General features: G+C 42.0%; 1 protein-coding gene across 1 annotated transcript in view; it reads left to right on the plus strand.

The window, feature by feature from the left end:
* ELMO1 (engulfment and cell motility 1) overlaps positions 1-22,833 on the plus strand; it is a 476,091-nt gene that overhangs the window by 333,913 nt on the left and 119,345 nt on the right. Inside the window, exon 17 of the mRNA XM_065398227.1 lies at positions 2,200-2,336. Within this exon, the coding sequence (XP_065254299.1) occupies positions 2,200-2,336 (137 nt within the window). The remainder of the gene's footprint in view (positions 1-2,199; positions 2,337-22,833) is intronic.

A 22,833-nucleotide genomic window follows, 5' to 3' on the forward strand; every position in this document is an offset into this window, starting at 1 on the left:
TATGACTTAAGAGAACCTGTTCTGTTGTGCCACTGCCATTATTACAGGCTGAAGGCCTGATAATTGGAAATGCTGGGCACTCATGACTCCAACTGAAATGAAGGGAAGCTGAAGGTGCTCTGAAAACCAGGCCGCTGGCATTTTATTTTTTTAAGGGATTGAGGCCTTACTCAGAAATTGAGCTGCTGCCTTGACCAATTCCCCCTTGACTACACAGCCTTGGAAATGAATGGATTTCATTTGATTAGAATGAGACCTGAACTCCTAAATTAACTCTGACCCTAGCTCTATAGTCAAGAAATTGATTAGATTTTAATCTGACATTACAATTAAACCTCATGTGTGCGATTAAGCTTTGCCTCCATAATTGGAATGTTGCACCTCAGGAAAGATCAGATACCCTTTTTCTTTGAGGCACTAAGTAATTTCATGCACAATGTGCTCCTATAGCAGCAGCAACTGCCATGGAAAAGGTAATTATACATACCGAATAGAAAGACAGGTTTTGAAAAGAGGCATCACTCCCTAGGGGCTGTATCAGGAGAGGAGCCAGGCCCAGGAGAAGAGGCATGTGTTCCTCATCATTGGGCATCTCTCAGTCAGGTAGTTTTGTCTGGATACGCCCAAAGAGTTTTCATGTCTAGTCTGGCAAATTTAATCGGGAGGAAGAGGTTACTAAGGGTATGTCTACACTACCGCGGTAGTTCGACGGCTGGCAATCGAAGTTCCGGGTTCGATTTATCGCGTCTGGTGTGGACGCGATAAATCGAACCAGGAAGCGCTTGCCGTCGACTGCGGTACTCCAGCTAGACGAGAGGAGTACCGCGGAGTCGACGGGGGAGCCTGCCTGCCGCGTGTGGACCGCGTCTGAACCGCGGTAAGTTCGAAGTAAGGTATGTCGAATTCAGCTATGTTATTCACGTAGCTGAATTTGCGTACCTTACTTCGACTTGGGGGGTAAGTGTAGACCAAGCCTAAGGATAGTGAGGCATGTATGGGAGCACAGGTTGGGAAGCAGTTTGCCCAAAGCGTACATGATGTTACTGTTCTAGTAATATGTCACATAGGCTGCTTATCTAAGCACCACTCATTTGTTCCTGATGATAGGTGAGGCTGCTGCTGTAAGAGTCTGTGAGTTGCTAATGAGGAAGATTAGGAGGCTGTTGATGTGGAGGAAAGCTGAGGTTAATTGAGATGAAGGATGGATGTATCAAAGATGGGCTCAGACTACCCGATAGTCTTTGTGATACTGGCCAGCAGCATGGTGAAGGAAATTGCATCAATTGCAGCAGCGTATGTGGTAAAATGTCCTTTGGGGTAATTTGTCCACCAGTGGACAGTTTTTCAAAAGTGCTCAACTCCCAGCAGCTGCCATTGCCTTCAGTTTTGCCCTCAGATTCTGAAAATCTGGCCATAGCTCAGTAAGTCCCACAGGAGAGAACAACTTCTTTGGGCAGACTATCTTCTTCCTTTTTGTGTCTCACAGGCCTTCTCATCTCTCTTTTTTTCTTTTGTTTTTAAACGTATGCTTGACTTTAGGGTGGAAGAGAATTGCACAGAGAAAATTTGTATTCAGTTTCTCCTTTAAAAAAACCTTTGTCAATGTGTGGAACAGGGCTCCGTTTAGCTGTTTATACAACTAAAATAAATGGAAACATTAATCATCTCTACACTTTCACATAGAAAATCACTTTCTCTGATACCTCTTTGGCATACCGCCATAGAAAACGGGAACTCATCGGCTACTGCTAGCGGAGCTTGTTCTTTGATCAGACATTGGTTTTCTATCCTCTTACTGCTTGGGTTCAGTGTCCACTTCTTAGTCAGCATAGCTTTGGTGTACATATTGCTAACAGTGGGGCAGGTTCTTCTTTTGATGACTAGGCTTGGAGTTTTGTCTATGACTTTCTTCATCCTAGCCTGCACGGTAAAGCTCCACACAAACAACTTGTTGTCACCTCTGAGAGACCGTCCAGGGAAGTAGCTAGTTTCCCTCTCCTGCAAAGAGGTTCTATACTGTCTTTCATTTACTTTTACGTTGCAGACCAGGGCTGGCTTTCCAATGTGGTGTGTTTACACTTCTATCCTGATTAGAAATACAGTTCCTGGGAATTACTGTATTTTCCAGATGTGGGTGTTTTTTTCCAGTTTGGGTCCTGCCCGTTAATATTTTATTTTCCCCTTCTCTTATGTCTTTAGCCAGTGAGACCTGCAATGATTTCCACCCCATGTTCTTCACGCACGACAGATCATTTGAGGAGTTTTTCTGCATCTGCATCCAGCTGTTGAATAAGACGTGGAAGGAAATGAGGGCAACCTCTGAAGACTTCAACAAGGCAAGAGAGGGGAAATTAGTTGACAGAGTTCTAAGACATGGATGTGTGCTCTTAACTGAGGCACAAGGGATTTATACATTCCTCTCCCAATTACTTCTCTTGAGTTTCTCCTGTGTAAATCCCTTGCGTGTCAATGTTGAGAAATCAAAAAGCAGTGGATGGGAGGGTCTGTGGAGGCTTTCTGACCTTTTTCAGTTGTGTTACACGGCAGACTCTCAAGATAAATGCGATAAATCTGGCTTGAGGGGAAACTTTGCCTTTTTATATTGTTAATACCATTCTGAAGTGCTGCAGCCCTGAAGGTTGTAAATAATGTAGGGAGAGTAAAACAATGATAATTCTGTGCATCCTTTCATTTCATTTGGATGACCTGAGTGCTGAAATGGTAAAATATTCAAAAGTGGACATGATCCTGCTGCAACTTTAAGTGTTGTGCATGTCTGTAGCTGCAGTTTGAAGTAACAAAGCTTGCAATGCTAAGACTTATTAAAAGAGATTTGAACACTGACGTCTGGAATTCTATATTCAGCCAGACTTGCCAGCAGGTACCCTCGTCCTTGCTGGCCCATTTGACTGGCTCTTGATACCCTTGCCCAAGGCTGGGAATAGAGAAGTTTATGGAGAATGAATACTGGAGCCTCTAACAGCTCCAGTGTTCAATACACAGAGCCTTATTGGCATTAGACTTGGATGCTTCATGCCTAATGCCAAACTGAAATGTAGCTGAAAGAGGGTTGGCTGCTCAAGTGAGGAAAAACAGGATTCCCTAGATGAAGTATTGGTGGATCTTCAGGACACAATGTGGATTGGCCATCTTTTAGATACAGGTAACTGCCAATGAGGACATATGCTCTGGCAAGAGGAGGAATGGATCCTCATAAAAAAGCACACTCTTCTTGTGTGGGATTTTCTTATTACACTCTGTAGTTGACTCGCCAAGTATTTACTACCCAAAAATGCCTCAGCAAGACAATTCACTGGATAGTTTGAAAATTTAATTCACATGTATAAAGGTGCCAACACTTTTTAAGAGGTCATCATAATAAGTGACTATATTTAACAAGTTTATGAATGGATGTTGATCACTGAAGCTATATTATCATCCCAGCCCAATAAGGATTTGGTATGTAATTGCTCTCACACTGAATTGAGAATATACAACTAGTTATCCTAGTGGATTAGTGTAATAGGGCAGTCTCATTTCTGACAACAGACAGTCCCCAAAAAGATTCAGTGGAGGATGAAAATTAATATATTTATTTTTTAGCAGTTACATTGTTCTGGGGTTCTTTGGAAGACCAAGCGCAGTTGCCTCTCTGTTGTAATGTACTATTTAAACTTTTAAAAGGATAGGATCTTTTAGCCCTTCCTTTTACAGATGAGTGCCTCTTTGGAGACAGCACCGAGCAATCCCCAAAGGATGCAGTTTGTTCTCATATGTGACAAATTGCTTCTCCTCACTTTCTATCTTCATAAGCCTTAGCCTTTTTAGTTTGAATAACTTTTATCATCCTGGTAATGTCTGAAAGTACCACTTTCATACCGTTTGTTAATCACTTGAGATGTGGAATTCTTTTCCCCTGAACTCAGTTGGAAACTCAGTATACTGGAGTAAGGCTCTTGGAACCTAATGTTTCTGCTTGAGAGCTACTCTGTGGTCTTTAATCGTAATGAAGAAGGGATAGCTCTTTTAATTTAAATTTTGATTAATCAAAGTAAATTGGACATTCTAGAGGTATTAAGAAGTTTTACAGCCTAGCTTGTGTGCACATTTGGAGACTTATTCCCCACCTCTCACACTATAGAAAGGTTAGTATTGCTAGAAGTCGAATTGTTGGGAACTCCCCACTACTTTCCCATTGGTTCCTTAGTCTATTCTTAAGGCTTCAGTAAACCATAGGTAAAGACTTTATTTCAGTGGTGAAATCCAGCCACTACAGTCCATGCTGGGGAGATTCCATCACTGTTCATTAATTTTAAAGCTTTTTTAATAGCAGCATACGTTATGAAGAATTCTATTGTGTGTTTTCAAAGAGATTGGTAAGATCTCATGCTTTTTCTTTTAAACTCTCCCTCATTAAACTTCTTGTCATCCCTGGCTATTACACACGCATGCATTAGAAAGAGACTCTAATGTTCTTCATATCTTAAAGAAGAAGAATCTTACCATTATAACTGTAACCTTTTTTCAGAGACTTCAGAGGTAGAAGTCTGTATAGAATAATTCAGTCAGGCAGCTAAACTTATATTGTGCCTTTATGACATACTTTAGGGCTTAAATTATTTATATCTGGTGGGTATTGTAGAAAAATTAAGATGTAGTTAGACCCGCAAATGGAAACAACTCCATTTTACTTGAAACCTGTCTTGTTTTTGGAGTGCACAGGTGATCAAAGAGCCTTTAGCATGCTATGTCATCAGCTGTTGTTTGTAAAAGTGCGGCATGGTTTGTGCCTTTGTAAATATAATATTTCCTAGCTGTACGTAATCATTCATGTTGTATATTGGTACATGGGATGGTTGTGTCTCAGTTTTACTAACAGGTCTCAGATTAATGTGAGTGAACTAAGGGGCACTTTTGAGTTAGTCCAGGAGATTGGTAATGGAATACAGAACCTTTCATCAACAGGGTGCAGGTTTAAATCTAGCTCAGTAGGGACTAAATGGGAGATGGCTCTTTGGTGTCCTATGTAAAAGATGTTTGGTGATCACATAAACCTACCACACCACAACATCTTGTGCTGATTGGCCCTTTGTTGCCCGTCTCATCAGAGACTGTGTCTTCACTGCAAAAACTAGTAACTGGAGTCCAGAGAGAGAGAGAAAGAGACACACACACACACACACACACACACTATGGGGCAAGCAACCAAAGAAGGGAGTGTCAAACCAGTTGAGAGCTAATCCCCAGATGAGCCACAAGGAGGTGCCCCAGCAGTGAGTAGTAAACAGGATCACACCATCCTGGTTTTTGTAAACCCCCTGCATTCACTGGCCATCTGAAGGAGCAGTTGGCCATGTGAGCTAGTGAATTTGACAGCAGAGTAGGTTAGTACATATGCATCTCATGGATCTCCCTCATGTCTGTCACATGCACCCTCCATGAAGTCTCCCTGTGAGCAACCCCCTGAGGCCATCCCTCCTCCACACACAGAGTCACATCCATGTTGAGTATGAGATTCTAGGGATTTTTGAGAGCGGTGAGCCTAAATGTAAGTCGGTGGCTCCAGAACCAACTGTGATTAGCATGCCAAAATCTCCTGTTCAAATCTCTGTCATCCCCAATAAAACCATACCTTGTGAACTTTTCTCCCTCAGGACAAGAATCCTGGTTATAAATCAACTATTTTTATTCTTAAATATAAACACTTTCTCAAAGTATTAAGCTGCTGTAATAATTTGCAGGGACTGAAACTCAGGCAGTTCAGCATTTCAGAGGGACCTGTCTGGTTGTCTTGCATGAACATTCATCCATCAGACTGCCCTACTTAAGGCTTCTTGGCAGGTTCATGTTCAATTGGAATTGTAAATCCTGAGTCTTCCTGGACTTACTGTTGACCTCAAATGGTTCTCAATCAATATATAAAAAGTCTCTTCTTGCAGAAACCACAGCACCTAGGTAAATATATAAAAAGTCTCTTCTTGCAGAAACCACAGCACCTAGGTAGTCAAGAAATGTCACAGTACAGCTCTAAGGAGTAAATCTGTTGTAGTGTATTCACAATTAAGATTTTCTAGTGGTAATGAAGGTGTAGACTGTATCATTTCAAGAAGGCTGACAGAATGACCTTCCCAAGATAAAGCCGTGGACCACCAAAATCCAAAGCTTTTAAAGTCCTCACATCTCCTGCTTTGATTGAAGCAACTGCTGCAGGAGGAAATCTAATAAATTACTAAACCTATAACTTTTTTTTAACTAAAGAGTTAAGATGTCTTATTCTCAAGATTTTCCCTCATTGCAGAAATATAATTAATACATTTTACCATGTAGTCATTTGAGGTCATCCTTCTCAGATACTGAAGATATATTTTTATTGCCAAATAATGCTATATGCTATAAACTTTGCAAAGTTCAATTAAAACTGTTATTTCAAGTTACTGTACCAGACAAACCACAATAAAGCCCTAGACCTGTGTATCCATGAGGAGTCCTGGTACTTTATTGGGATGTCTCACTGGCAATGGCAGTCCATGGTACTAGATCCCAATGCAGGAATGGGGCATAAATTGATAATTTATGAGATTATATTAAGAACATGCATAAATCATATGAGACATATTGCAGGCATACATATAACAAACAGTGCTCTGTGTTGGGCAACAGTAAATTTAATAGGTAACATTCACACTGGCAGCAGATAAAAGCAATAAATACCTTTTGTGAATCCTGTAATTAAATACCAAAGCAAACACTGAGGCATTTGATGACCACAAATGACATTTATTGCTGACACACTCCAACACTCTGAACATTTTTCCTTGTTCTATGACAAGATAACAGAAAAGACAATGAGCATAGTATAAAAATGAAAAATATTATTTCTCTGCTTGGTGAGGATTTGAAAGGACTATGTTGCGTCTTTCTCAGAGTCTCTAGTGACTTCATGTTGTAGGCATAGTTAGAATGTATAATTACTCAAGGGCAGGTTTAGAATATGACTAATTGTTCAAGAGCAGGATTTAAAAGTGAATAATTATGTAAGCAGTGTACTGAGCGAGGCAAGGTTTTTTTTTGGTCCAGCACTACTTGTGATGAATAGAGAACACTTGGGAAAAGAGTATTTTCAAATGCTGTTTGAAATTAAGGACTATGGGAGATGTCCAGGGAGAGTGAAGTCATCAGTCTGGGGCCACTACGGCAAGCACTCAGTCACCTGCCTTGATGCATCCTCTGGCAAGAAGGTGGTACAGTGTGTGGTTGGAATGGTGATAAACTGTGTGGAGCTCACAGACTTTGTCTGAAATCTGGGCTTTATTTTGGACTTTTTGGTGAATTCCAGTTTCATGAGTATAACAACAAGAACCAACCAGGCCTTCTAAATGCCGCTTGACATTATGTCCAAATTCACATTCACTCTGTTTCCATAGGGCAGCACAAAACACTGAAAAAAGAGGAGAAAGTGTCTTGTATCACTCTCAAGTGATTCCCTCTACTGGTAGCAGGGCCGGTTCCAGGCACCAGCTTTCCAAGCAGGTGCTTGGGGCGGCCACTCCGGAGAGGGGCGGCACGTCCAGCTATTCGGCGACAATTCGGCGGACGGTCCCTCACTCCCGCTCGGAGCGAAGGACCTCCCGCCGAATTGCCGCCGCAGATCGCGATCGCGGCTTTTTTTTTTTTTTTTTTTTTTTTTTTTTTTGCGCCGCTTGAGGCGGCAAAAAACCTGGAGCCGGCCCTGACTGGTAGTAATAATACTTAGCATGTTTTGTTCAGAGTTAGCGAAGTATTATCCCCATTTTATATATAGGGAACAGAGGCACAAGGATATTAGTGACTTGCCCAAGAGAGACAAGATGCGTGAGGAAATATCTTTTATTGGAGCTCTTCTTTAGGTCTGACTTGCCCAAGATCACACAGGAAACCAATTGCAGAGCTAGGTATAGACCTAGATCTCCAGACTACACTCCTTGCTCACCCGCTGCCCAATCCATTGCATCACACTGACTCTAGATTTATGGAGCAGCCCCAACTGGTTCCAAAAGTCTTTCAATCCTTCATCTATCTACCAGGACCCTCAAAGGCCCTGAATCACAGTAACTGCTTATATCCTTTACTGAAGGAAACCAGTGACTTAATGGATGGCCAGAAAGAGGTACCATGATGAGGTTTGGGGAGACAGTTAAAGGAGAAAGGGAACATTAAAAGACCTGCATTGCCACCTGAAAGGGGAAAAAATAGGTAATGGAAAAATAAAAGTGAAAAGTAAAATCCAGTGTGCAGAACATGCTTTTCTTTTTAGTAGCGGTGTGCTAAGTAGCTCTTCACAGATGTTCACAAAAGTGTTTATTGTTTTCTTATGGGCATCTCAACATTTGTGAAGCAGTGAATGTAATTTCTTTTGGGTTGACTTGAGAAATGAAATGTTTGCGTTTAACTAGGGAAAATGTTGGGATAGCTGAATGATTATACCTCTCTGTTAGCCTGATTAGAATTTCATTTGGTAATGGTTTGTTTATATTGGTCAGAGAGACTGCAAAATGGATAATTCTCCTGTAGAATAAATGTTGTATACCTCAGTCTCTGGCAGATTAGTGCAAATAAAATTAACCCACCTGCGGCTATTAGCACTCTATTAATTTTTACTGGAAACAGATAATTGCTATGAATATATTGTTATTAATTGTGCAATGCATGAAGTTAGCTAAACACATTTTCTTGGCAATTATAACTCATTTTACAAATCTACTGTATGGCGTTTATAGAAAGCATGAGTTTTTTAATTGAAAACTACTATTCAAGAATAGTAGAAACCTGTTAGACTATAATTGGGTGCAGTGAGGTTATCAGGTCTATTCCATTAGCTTTGCTGTTTTAAACTATGCACTTTGGTATGGTACACTGTAAATCTATTCATTTAAGAAATTTCTTCTCACATCTGGTCAATATTCTATTAAATCGGCCCTTTTAGTGCACTGGAAATTTATCCATTTAGCAAATGTATCCTTTATCAGCTATTAATTTTAAAATAGCTTGGTATATAACTTCATCTATGTTTATCTATAACTTTCTCTGATCTACATCAGTATCCCACTATATTGCCAAACCAAGACAATTACTGCAAAAGGCACCAGGAGGTTAAGTAGAGAAGATGGAGTCTTGTATCTACAGATGGGTCAGAATACAAAAATCAGATTAAAATTTCAACATTCTTACCTGAAAATTTGGGGTTGTTCAGATCAAAGGCACTTGTCACATAGATAACATTTTTCATCCTCTTCAACCTAACTCCTTTAGGCCCCTTTAAAAGCCCCAGCCTCAACTAATATTGTAAAGAATGTATTCCTGTTTTTAAAAAACAGTTAATTGAGTTGGGTTTTATGAGATTATAAGCATTTAAATTGAACTTTGAAGTAGGGCTGTAGATTAATTGTAGTTAACTCACATAATTAAAACAATTAATTAGAATTAAAAAATTAATAGCAATTAATCACAGTTTTAATCACACCAATTGAAATACCAATAGAATACCAATTGAAATTTATTAAATATTTTGGATGTTTTTCTACATTTTCATGTATATTGTATTCCGTGTTGTAATTGAAATCATGTCCCCTGGAATGGTGGTTGAAGCATAAAGGGACATATGAATCTTCAGCGCATCTGGCACGTAAATATCTTGCGACGCCAGCTACAACAGTGCCATGAGAACACCTGTTATCACTTTCAGGTGACATTGTAAAACAAAAAGCGGGCAGGATTATCTCCTGCATATGTAAACAAACTTGTTTGTCTGAGCGATTGGCTGAACAAGAAGTAGGACTGAGTGGACTTGCAGGCTCTAAAATTTTACAATGTTTTATTTTTAAATGCAGGGGTTTTTGTACATAATTCTACATTTGTAAGTTCAACTTTCATGATAGAGATTGCACTACAGTACTTATATTAAGTTAATTAAAAATACTATTTCTTTTGGGTTTTTTTACAGTGCAAATACTTGTAACCAAAAATAAATATAAAGTGAGCATTGTACACTTTGTATTCTGTGTTGTAATTTAAGTTAATATATTTGAAAATGTAGAAAACATCCAAAATATTTAAATAAATGGTATTCTATTATTGTTTAACAGTGCGATTAATCGCGATTACTTTTTTAAATCGCTTGACAGCTGTACTTTGAAGCAATACGAAAAAAAACTGCTGCCCTCTATGGTATACAAAGGCAAGCTCATAACTTAAAAAAAAAAAAAACTTCTCGCTTTTACACTGAAAATATCATGTCCTCACTTCCTTCTCTTTGCCAGATGGCTCTGTAATCTTTGGAAGACCGTCCTAAAATAGTGGTGTCACATCAGGCTACTGGAGCTGTGCAGTAAGTGGGATGCTGATTAATGCAGTAATCCTGTAAAATTATCCATGGAGGCAGAACGTTATGTGACCTCTGCATGGAGTTCCATTGAATTCATAGGAGCTCCATGCAGTTGTAAGGTACAGCCACATGAATCATTTTATCAGGATAACGAGCTAAGAATAAAGCTCAGGTTACAAATTTGTGTGGCCCCTTATTTTATGTAATCCAAAGACCTTGCCAAGGTCCTCCCAGGGGGAGGGATAGCTCAGTGGTTTGAGCATTGGCCTGCTAAACCCAGGGTTGTGAGCTCAATCCTTGAGGGGGCCATTTAGGGATTCGGGGATTTAGTTGCAGATTGGTCCCACTTTGAGCAGGGGGTTGGACTAGATGACCTCCTGAGGTCCCTCCTAACCCTGAGATTCTATGAAATATTCTATGAAGGGAGTAGCAGGGTGGGAGAGGATACAGTGAAATAATCACGTAGGTCTTTATCAGGAAGGAATTGTTACAGGGGAAACATTTTAAGGGTGAAATCCTGCCCCATTGAAATCAATGGCAGTTTTGCTATTGACTTCAATGGCGCCAGTTTTGCACCTTTTATTTTGCTTTCCAGTTCACCTTTCAACTACATGGCAAACAGGAAGTGCAGAGAGACAAGGTAATACTTGGGTAGGCATCATATTGTTGTTGTTTTTTAAAAATCAAAAATTGTGTTCCACTGAAAAGGTGATTTTGCATGAAGAGAAGACTGAGCACTGGTCTACACTACAAACTTATGTTGGTATACCTACGTCGCTCAGGGTGTGGAGGTGGATTACCTACACTCTCCTGTCGGAGTAGATAGCGTCTTCACTAAGCACTAGAGTGGCACAGCTGCACCAGTATAGTGCTGAAGTGTAAACAGGCCCTCAGACATAGACGACTGGTGCCTCCCCATACGGGGGGCGGGGGGAGGGGCACCAGCTAAAGGGGAGGACATGTGACCTCCCCACATCTCCTCCCCGCCCCCAGCCCAGGGCCCCCCGGCTCTTCCTGCCTCCTCCCCGCCCTACGTTACCTGTGGGGGGAGATGGGACACACTGTCCTCCCACTGTGTCAGCTCTCCCTCGACACGTTTGGCGTCCCTCCCTAGCAGCCAGGCCTAGGCAGGGAGTGGGACGGAGCCACTCCTGTTCTCTGCTCCATGCAGCATAGCAGCTGCCTCAGCGAGAGCCTGGCTGGGGAGGGGCGGCAGTGGCCGCCCGCTTCCTGCCCAGGCTCAACTTCCGGGGACAGGGGCTGACTCCAAGCATCCGGCTCGCTCGGCTGCTGGCCCCAGAAGTCGAGCCTGTGCAGGTGGCAGCCTGCCGCTGGCCCCGCCAGGCGCTCTCCCAGGCAGCATCCCAGCATGGCCAGAAGAGGCTCTGGTCCACCCCTTCTGCTCCGGCTCTGGCCCCGCCCCTTCTTCTTCCCACCCGAGCAGCTGCTGTGTTGGCACTTGGCCCTGCATATCTTCCCCTCACTCCGCCAATGGATCACCTCTGCCCTCTGAGGTGAATGAATGCCAGCTTGGGCGCTGCCTAGAAAAAGAGAGATTGCCTAGGGCAGGGAACAAAAGGATGTGGGTGGACAAAACATTCATTACAATCAAAGCATCTAGGTAAATAAAATAAAATCTTTGCTCTTGATATGCAGTATCTTAGGTTTATTTCATCCTGCTGCTTAAGTTTCTGATTTTCTTTTACTATGGTGGTTTATTATTCATTTTCTAATAAGAATTACAGTGGTCTAGCCTTAGTTTCCCCCTTCTCTCTATCATGCAACACAGCTCAGACTAAACACAAGTGTCTTGTTGAATATTTGCAAACTGATGATGGGTCTCCTTTTCTAAAAGCCTGGATTCCCCTGACTGAATGGATTCCGCTCTTTCATTCCATAATTAAGACCATTTGTTACTGTAGATCTCATACATGCTTGAACACCCTGTAGATGGCAATTTAAAAAAACTGTTGCCTCTTCATGTTTTCAAAGCACTCTTCATTTTCATCACTGTGGGTGCAAATAGGGCCAATAAACACCCTTAGCTTTCAATAGGGTGATTGTACTGTGAACTACTAACCGTGCTTTTTTGTACTCTCTATAAAAATGTTTGGCATTGGAAGAAATTCTGTTACTTTCATGCAGGCTGTATCAGTCAGTCAGTGAAATGATATAACCTAACTAAAACTGTCACCCGAACAAAACATGTTGTGATATTGCCACTCTCATTCTCTGTTTAAAGTGATGATAAAAATCAAATCATGGGAACCCCTCTCATCTTCGAATTTGTATTTCTTCTTTGTAATGTATGTTTCCATAATTTGGTTAAATCAGAGGTGCATGGCATATGGCTTTTTGCTGCATGAATTGCTGCTGATGTAAATGTCAGTGAGCATATAATTCCAGATTTTCATTTTGTAAATCACAATGCAGGGTTCAGCCTGAAAGCTCCCTAGACTATAGACCTTATTATAGGCGAATAAAAAAAAAAGGGGGGGGAGGAATGACGTCTGAGATTTTCTTTCAGTTGAAATGAGGTTATCATGATGAATGATGTAGCTGACAATGAGATTTTTATAGCCTGTCTTAGAGCAGAGGAACTCAAATTATTATTGGCTCACTTTAAGTAATTGTAATCTAAATAGCACTGTGGTTGAAGAGAGGGAGTGAAAATCATTCAGATGGCTTTTTCTTTTAAACAAAGCAAGATTTTCTTTTTGTCCTTATACAAGTGTCCTTGTTTGTCATCTGAAATTTACATCTCTTGTATTGTCTTGATCAAATACAGCGGTTGCCATTAAAAAGCCAACATTTACCAATCGGAGATACCGCTGTTTCCCCCTATTCTTAGAACAGGAGATAACAGCCCTGTGTTTGACAAAATGTGCAGCAGATCACCAGTCAGACGATCTAGACGACTCACTGCACCAGGGTAAGCAGAGTTGGTGAGCCTTCAAAGCGATAAAGACAAATGAGTGTAGCCTGCTGGAGGATAGAAAGAGACATGGTGAGTGAGAGATGAGCTTCTGAGTTAACCCAGTGAGCAAAATGGGAATTGTTCACATCTCCTCACTGATTCAGTCTAATTATCTGCAGTCTCAGAAAGCCAGTACAGTAACTCCTCACTTAAAGTCGTCCCAGTTAACGTTGTTTTGTTGTTACGTTGCTGATCAATTAGGGAACATGCTCGTTTAAAGTTGTGCAATACTCCCTTATAACGTTGTTTGGCAGCCGCCTGCTTTGTCCACTGCTTGCAGAAAGAGCAGCCCGTTGCAGCTAGCTGGTGGGGTTTGGAACCAGGGTGGATTGGCAGCTCCCTGCTCCCCTAAATTCCCTGTGTGGCAGCCACCCAGCAGGCTATCAATTGCCGGCAATTCAGCTGTCCCTCCCCCCACTGCCATGTGCTGCTCCTGCCCTCTGCCTTGGAGCTGCTCCTGGGAGTCTCCTGCTTGCTGTGCGGGAGGGCGGGAAAGAGGGGGGCTAATATCAGGGTGTCCCCCTCCCCCCTGCTCCTGCCACCTGCTTACCCTATCTCCATAGAGTGGGGGGGGGAGGGGAAGGACACGACAGGGCTCAGGACAGAGGGAGCTTGAAGGCAGCTGCTGCTGTCTCAACTTCCTGATCTACTTAAAAAGGCAATGTACTTAGAGTGGGGTCAGTGTACTTAAAGGGGCAATGTAACATTGTGCAAGTCATGACTGCAGCATTGGACAAATTTGAGGTCGCATGGGCGAATTGCCTTGGAGCCCAGAGGCAGTACAGAAATGAATACCAATCCCATTGTTACTATCACTGGAATAGAAACCAGAATCTCTGATTAAAGAACTTGCTGCCTCAGTTAAGGACAGTAAAAAACATGACTATGAAAACTGAAATGCTCAAGGTCTCTACTTGCATCAAGGATGTTAGGCTGGTAGGCTACTACTGGAAGGAACTGAAGTGCTATGACATTTCGCAGGGTACCCAGTATTATGAGGCACTTCACCACCATCTGCCCATAGCATGAGGAAATCTTGTATTTGTCTTGTGCTTGCTATGGATCAGCTCCCTGAAACCACCTGCCTCTGGCAACACAAGCACTGTCTTCCAGGCCTCAAAAGGTGTCTCGCTCTCTCTCTATGCATACATACATACACAGGTTAGCAATAGGGGCACACCAACCCCTGAGTCCTCTGAGTGTTCCCAGTAGTGTTCAGCCCCTTATCCACCTAAACACAGAATTACCAGGCCTGCTATTCCCAAAGGAACAGTACATTGCACTTTTAGAGCACAGCTCTGCTGTATACACAGCACTTATATATATTTATAGTGAAAACAAAAATAAGTTTATCGTTAAAGAACAGAGATTCAAGTGATAGTGAGTATGAATATTGGAAACAAATGGTTACAGATAAAACAAGTTTATAACTCACTTGCTAGAGACTAAACTTAATTAACGAGGTATTCCTCTATCTCTTACAAGAAAGCTTACCCCAAGTTCTTTCCCCATCATTTTCAACCAGTTTGGTTGAGATCCCCCTTCTCATAAGATCAAGCCCGCTGACCCCTTGTCCTCACAGATTGAAGGACTGTCTAGTGGGTCATATGCATCCGTTATAGTTTCCAAAGTTCATTGTATAACCCCTAAACAGGATAACTCCTGCTGTTCACCTTGTCCTGTTAATTTCCTCTCTTTGAAGATTTCACAATCCTTCGTTAGCTTTTGGTTTAGATTTATGAGTGGAGGCCCATTGTGAACCATATAATACTTAATTTACACATAAACAGACAGACAAACATTTCTTGACTGAAAGAGAGCCTGTTTTTCACCTTTGTTGGTAACGAGGCCCTAGACGCAGACCTGAAGAACATAATTTTCAGAGTACAGACATAACTCCTAACATGAAATCTGTACGTGTGTTTTGCAGTGAGATTGATGACCAATGTGACACAGACTTATTAGAAAGCAACAGAGAGTCCTGTGGCACCTTTAAGACTAACAGATGTATTGGCGCATAAGCTTTCGTGGGTGAATGCCCACTTCGTCGGATGAATGTAATGGAAATTTCCTGGGGCAGGTATAAATATGCTGGCAAGAATCAGTCTGGAGATAACGAGGTTAGTTCAATCAGGGAGGGTGAGGTCCTCTGCAGATTGAACTAACCTCCCTGATTGAACTAACCTCGTTATCTCCAGACTGATTCTTGCCAGCATATTTATACCTGCCCCTGGAAATTTCCATTACATTCATCCGACGAAGTGGGCATTCACCCACGAAAGCTTATGCGCCAATACATCTGTTAGTCTTAAAGGTGCCACAGGACTCTCTGTTGCTTTTTACAGATCCAGACTAACATGGCTACCCCCTGATACTAGACTTATTAGAGACCTCACTTGACCCCTCTGGGGTCACTGAACTAGAATGTAGATACCAGACCCAGGGGATTCCTGTAACCCATATACATAGAATCATAGAATATCAGGGTTGGAAGGGACCTCAGGAGGTCATCTAGTCCAACCCCCTGCACAAAGCAGGACCAATCCCCAGACAGTTTTTTGCCCCAGATCCCTAAATGGCCCCCTCAAGGATTGAACTCACAACCCTGGGTTTAGCAGACCAATGCTCAAACCACTGAGCTATCCCTCCCCCCCTTATAAACCAACATTATGCCTGCTCTGTATGGATATTCAAGATCCACTGGCACGTTTTATAAGAATAAGTGTTTGTCCTGTTGTGCTTGACCAAATGTCCTAGGGAAATTGGAAAGCCAGTTTATCCCTATACAGTGTGAGCATATTAATAACCATCTAAGACTTATTTTAGTACAGCCTACTTCATAGTGAGAAGAGTGTCTGAAAAACACCAAATGGGGTTCTGGGACATCATTATTTTTGCAAACACAGAAGTAAAGAGGGCAATTTCATAATTGCCAACATTTTAAGATTCTTTTCCAAGGATTCTTCTCCAGCTAAGCCAGCGTATGGAAGCTGCCAAAGAGCTGTGCACCCATCCTGGTGGATTTTAGGTTACTTTTAATCTGAATGCTCAGCTTGTAACTCCTCCTCCCTATTAAACTCCATTTTGTGATTTTATAAAAAAAATACACATAAACTAGTGATTGAGGAACTTCAAAAGTGGGATTCAGAACAAACACTCAGAAATTCAGATGCTTTTCTGTTCCAGCTCCCTTTCTCCTTTCCACCCCCGCACCCCCCATGACCCCTTTCTCCCAACAGACTTATCCCTGTCTGCAGGGCCGGCTCCAGCATTTCTGCCGCCCCAAGCAAAAAAAAAAAAAAAGCTGCGATCGGCAGCGGCAGTTCAGCCGCTGGGACCTGCCGCCCCCGAATTGCCGCAGGTGCCGCCCCTCTCCCTTGGCCGCCCCAAGCACCTGCTTGTTAAGCTGGTGCCTGGAGCCGACCCTGCCTGTCTGTGGCTGTCATCTTGAGGGGCTGAGAGAGGCCCATTTGCTGCTACTGCTCATCCAGGCGGCGGGGGAGAGAGGAATGGTAGGACTTTTCTCACAACCTGTGGCTTTTTTCTCACTTTCTCTGCTGAGGAGGGCCAAGTCCCATATTCCAGCTATCTCCGCCAAACTGATTCTTTCCGCCACCACCCTTTTCACCACCCAATAGGTACTCTCATTCAGTCTATTTGCTATTCTACTCAATGGCCTCTAGTGATAGAAGGCAAAACAAACCCCTCAGGCTGTACCAATGGCCACAGTCCCTGGGTTCTGAACAACTGGGACTGCTTGCAGCTATGTATTTTCATTACTGAAAGGAAACTGAAGGGCATTATTTAAGTTAAAAGACAAAAAAAAAAAAAAAAAAATCAAGCAAACATTACAATTTCCTCTTCCTAAATATGAACCTGGGCACTTGACCAAGCAAAGTGTCCCTTACATGTACTAATAAAAACAATACCTTTTAATAATGAAGAAATCAAATTGGGAATTCTTTTTTTCCTGCCCAATTCCACATGCACTGTACTAGCAGACTGTTGTTTGAGGACAAGAATTTTGCCATTGAGCTAGTGGATAAACCTTAGACACATGCACGCAAGCACGATGTGAATGGGTACCAGCTACAGAAAAACTGTTGGGAGTAGTTTACTTTAAATCTCTATATAAAACTTTGTTGCACTAGTATGTTTTTCTTTGCCTTGTTGCCTTTAAGCTATAAAGAAGAACAGAATGTTTTATAGCTGCTCAATTTGCTTTAGTTATTACCATGTGAAAGAATTTGATGATTCTAATTTCCTTCTCTACGCTTCTTGATTTTAGTACTATAGTAACACTTCAATATCTGTTGTTGATTTGACGATAGCCAGGACTTTCTCATTAGTTTTCTGCTACACCACCATCCTGAGGACATACAATCACCAAATTCAAATGGGGGACTGGCAGTAGTTTAATTTAATTTTTGCTGAGTTAATTGTACAATTTGCATGCTGGCTGTGCTTAGAAGTGGCTTCCTCTTTTGGAGATTGACACATTTACAAACTACTTGTTTCATTGTTCAATATGAAATATACATAAATAATCACTGTTTATTTAAAACCAAGTGTTTTTAAAACCAAGGCAGAAAAAAATAGAATGAGCCAATATCATGTAATTTGTCAAATGTTAAAGAAGATAAGAAGAGTAGAGCTGGCCAGAAAACAAGAATTATAGGTTGTGGAAAATGTTGAGGTTTCAGAATTTTTTATTCCTCATGTGATGGGGGGAGGGAAGAGAGTAAGGTCCCCACCCCAGAATAGCCCAGTGGTTAGGGCACTCACATGGAAGACCCAGGTTCAAGGGCTTGCTCTGCCTGATCCAGTGCTTGCCCTTACTACTGGCCTGTTCTGGGGGCTTTGTCTGGTTTTGATGAGAACTTCCATCAAGGACCTAAGAAACCTTTCTAATGAAGGTTTTGTCAAAACTGATACATTTTCACAAAAAGTTTGTTTTGACAAATCAGCATTTTCCAACAACAAGAAGTTCTGTCCAAAAATTCCAGGTCAGGCTCTGGAGAAGATTCTCCCTCTGATACAGTAATCACCATTAGAATATCAGCATGTCCCAAGTTACTGTATGGTGATATCTGAGATCAGTTTTCACTTACACTTAGAAAAGGAGACTTATATAGCACATGTATGGTAAAGGTTGGTGTGACATTACCCAGGATATAATCTGGACCAATGAATAGCTGTGTGCCCTCAGTTCTCCAACAGAGGGTGCCTCTTGCACTGCTTTGCTGTGAGAGCTACCACTCCTGGTCTGCTCACACACAGCCTGCAGCAAGTAAGTTACTCCCAATTATATTGTCTGAGTGCTATAGCACTCCATGAATTACACTGCAGAGTAACATCAGCAAATTCCCAGTCTCAGACTTCCCCCCCAGAAATGTACATCTTGTACTTCCCAGCACTCTCCTGGACAATACAAGCTCATATAAAGTCTGTCATTTTATTAATAGAAAATGATATGCACAAATCCTGTTCTCCCAAATGGAGTTTCCCAAACACTTCAATCCAAACACGTTGGTTTAGATAAAACAATAAAACAAGTTTATTGACTACAAAAGAGAGATTTTAAGTGACTACAAGTAATGAGGCATAAAAGTCAAAATTGGTTACAAGAAAATAAAAGTAAAACACAACAAATGCCTACTTAACAAGCTAGAATGAATTCAAAGCAAAGTGTCTCTCACCACATGTTTCACCAGTCTTACTGGCTGAATTTCTTTGTCAGGATTCCTCCCCCAGTCCAGTTCTGCTTCCTTGTTCTTCAGGTGGTGTTGATGCTGTGGATAGAGAGACAAGGAGAGATATTTTGGGGCACCTGCTCTTCTTTCTTATAGTTCTTTCTCTTCTTCAAGAATCATCTCCAGCTGAGTTTCAGGAGAGAAAAAGTCTGTGTGGATGGGAACCCTACACAGCTGTTTCTTTATCAAGATGTAGATTTTTTGCCCACACCCTTTTTCCTCCCAAAGAATGGCCTTTTGACTAGGTGATGGTCCATTTGATTTGTTGACACCTGGCTGAGGCATCGGCTAGCTTTTTATCTCTGGGGAACTGGTTTGTGACTGCTCCCCAGACTTGGAAAATATTTTAGTAATCTAATACAGTATAATCTCATAATTTTACATCCAATGTTTCCACATACATATTTTACCAGGACAATACTGATCAGCAAATTTTGAGTTTTCAGATGACACTTCACAAGGTATAATGTGTATGAAATGTATCATAGTCCTGTAAAAGGGCTAAACATAGGGGTACAGATTGTCACAGTTGGTAAATGTTTTTAATGATTTCTATTGTAGTTTGCCCTTTGTGTTTCCAGCCCAAGTTGTTGTTGTTATTTATTTGTAGCACATTTGCTTAGTGGTCCCAACTGACATCGTGACCCCATTCCTCTAGGCATTGTACAAACATATATATTAAGAGAGAATTCTTGACCCCGACAGATTATAATCTAAGTAGACAAGACAAAGAGTAGCAGAAAAGAAGTATCATTATCCCCACTTTACAGATGGGGAACTGAGGCAAAGAAAAATCGAGTGACTGGCTGAAGGTCACATGGAAAGTCAGGGGACTGAGCTGGGAACTGAACCCATATCACCTGTCCACAAGACTATCCTCCTTCAGAGGGCTAACATTCATTTTACTTAGTCTGACAGCACACATCCATTGGTAGGCAAGGACTTGATTCATGGAGGCAACACCTTCAGCATACATACCGGTTTTCCCCCTTTATTTACATATCATTTAAAAGCAATGAAGTTTATAGATGCAGAGTCAGGTGGATTTTTGTTATGAACTGGCAAAGTGATAATATGTTGGGATTTGGAGAGCAAAGAGGAGGATGAGGAGAAAACTAAGAGATGGCAGTCATATACTCTTTCAGTACATTCTCCTTCATACATAGCAGCCACAAGCAGGAAAGATTAGAGAACTTGAGCTGTCAAATGAAAAATTAAGTTACAATGTTTTTCTCTATTTTTAAATGACGGTGACGATTATCATTGTACATGACAAATATTTAGATGTGTGTTTAAGGGCAGTATATGCAATGCTTGCTGTTACCACCAAGACATGCTGGGGCCAGTAACACTCACAACAACCCCAATCCTGCAACTTGATCCTGCAAACGCCATAAACAACCCCATTGTTCTCAGTGGGACTCAATGTGGGCACAAGTTTTGGTTGCAGGATTGGGGCCTTGAAATCTGAGTGCTTCCATCTCTTGATGACCTGATGGTGGGTGCAAATAAGGTATTGCAAATGCAAAGGGAGACAGGGACTCGATCTAGCTGAACCACACTCTGTTAATGCATTGTGAAGGCTGATGCCTGCAGACTGTGAACACACCTGGCCTGAGTAGGTGGGACTACTCAGGCGAGTAAGGGCTGCAGGAGCAGACCCTTGGGACTAGCTCGGATCAGTGAGGGTGAGGGGATCAACCAGTTGTTACTGTTTCAGAGAGGGGTGTTATTGGAAGCTATAAATTTGAAAAGCAAATACTGTACCTACAACTGTACTGACAATTAGAATAACAGGGTTGCGCAGGAGTCAGAGCAGCAGCACATCATATTTCAAAACAGTGCAAAGTATTACCGGGGAGAAAATTAAGAGCTGCTAAAAATATATTCACGGACTGGAGAAAGAAAAACAGGCAGAAGAAAATGTGCAGGTTCCATTAAGCTGCAGAAATTTTCTGTGGACACACCAAGGTACTTTTTCAAAGCAGCATATGGGATTTATTCTGGTGGCTCTAATTTTAACATGAATGGGAGTCACGTGGCATACTCCCTGCATATGGCTTTGAAAATATCCCCCTGAGCAGTTAAGGAAGACTGAAACACTTCAAAATTATTTTTTCTACCAATTCTGAAATGTTTATAAATGAAGGCACTGATGGATTTAAAGCAGCGCTACACAGTATAAAGGGGAAATATAACAGATAAAAAGATATTGACCAAGTGCTGTAAATACGCTTGGGTTCCAATCTACAGGGAACTGAACCTGGAGGAAGAAAACCTGGGTCTGCTCCCACTTTGGCCACTGATTCTGTGTGGCCTTGACCTTTTTGTGTCTGTTTCACGAAGATTATTATGCCTGCTGACTCTGGTAAAATGCTTTGGTATTCAGATAGCTGCATTTTCACAATCATATGTCGGCACAGTTCCATTATGTTGCTTTTTAGGGTAACAATATACTCAAATTCTCTGCATTCTAGTTGCTTTCATTGATTTGCTGCATCTGAGTTGGAAAGGCTCTACTTAGAGCAAAGAATAGTTTAAAAAACAGCTGAGTTCTGTTTTTCTGTCTCTGACTTTCCTCCTCTCTATGGTTTCTGATGACTGTATAGATGATCACAGAGGGCCAGAGCAACTGCCAGGTGTCCATCTTCTCTCTCCTCTGTTATCTCTCTGAAGTACCAGAAAGAGGGTTTTGACTGACTAGTCTCAGGTCATTGAGCTATCAGACCTATGTTGCAGTGTCGTTGCCTGGCTCATTTATGACAAGCTTTTGCTTTGAACAATCGTGAAATAAACACTTGCCACCTGATGAGAGTGAAAAGGGTGTACAATACATTTCAAAGTGGTGCAGCAAATGTGTCTGGAATATACATTTTGTAGTTATAAAATTCCCAGATATGCTGATAGATGAAGGTTTCCCAGTGGAAATTCCAAGGACACTGTGACATCATTTGGAGAACCAAGACTTTCCAGGTAAAATTGGGGTGCTTGGTCTCTTTATTGGGTCTTGAATATCTAGCACTTTTATGGAAAATCTAGAGAGTACTATTCTTTTTAAAAAGTCAATTGAAATCAACCTTAGGAGGCCCAACAGTTTTGGTATTTTTCCTTCTGAGTTGAGAGATCTTTGATATGGCGCTTAGCAGGGGCGGCTCCAGGCACCAGTGCAGCAAGCGTGTGCCTGGGGCGGCAAGCCGCGGGGGGCAGTGTGCTGGTCGCCGTGAGGGCGGCAGTCAGGCAACCTTTGGCGGCATGCCTGCGGGAGGTCCGTCGGTTCCATGGCTTCGGCGGCAATTCAGCGGTGGGTACGCCGAAGGCCCGGGACCGGCAGATCACCCGCAGAAACGCCGCCAAATTCGCGTAACCAGCAGACCGCCCGTAGGCGTGCCACCGAAGGTGCCTGACTGCCGTGCTTGGGGCGGCAAAAAACATAGAGCCGCCCCTGGTGCTTAGGTGAAATGTATTCGTTAACAAAACTTGATTTTATAGTGCCTCTCAGAGAACTGTTCTAGCATGCATTCGCTACTATATACAGAGGAAAGGATGGAAAAAGTAGCAACAACAAAACACCCACAGAGTGGTGAGTAAAATCTTCCTAGAAAACGGATGATATTAAATTAGATCCCTGCAAGTGCTTTTTTAATTTTTGATGCCTGCGTTAGCAGTCAGGAACAGCAAAGAACTGAAGGCAGGGTGGTTGTAATGGGCTCCTTGCTGCTTTGCCAACAGAACCATTATCCTCT

This window comes from Emys orbicularis, chromosome 2 (genome assembly GCF_028017835.1).
Source record: "Emys orbicularis isolate rEmyOrb1 chromosome 2, rEmyOrb1.hap1, whole genome shotgun sequence".
NCBI classification, from domain to species: domain Eukaryota; kingdom Metazoa; phylum Chordata; order Testudines; family Emydidae; genus Emys; species Emys orbicularis.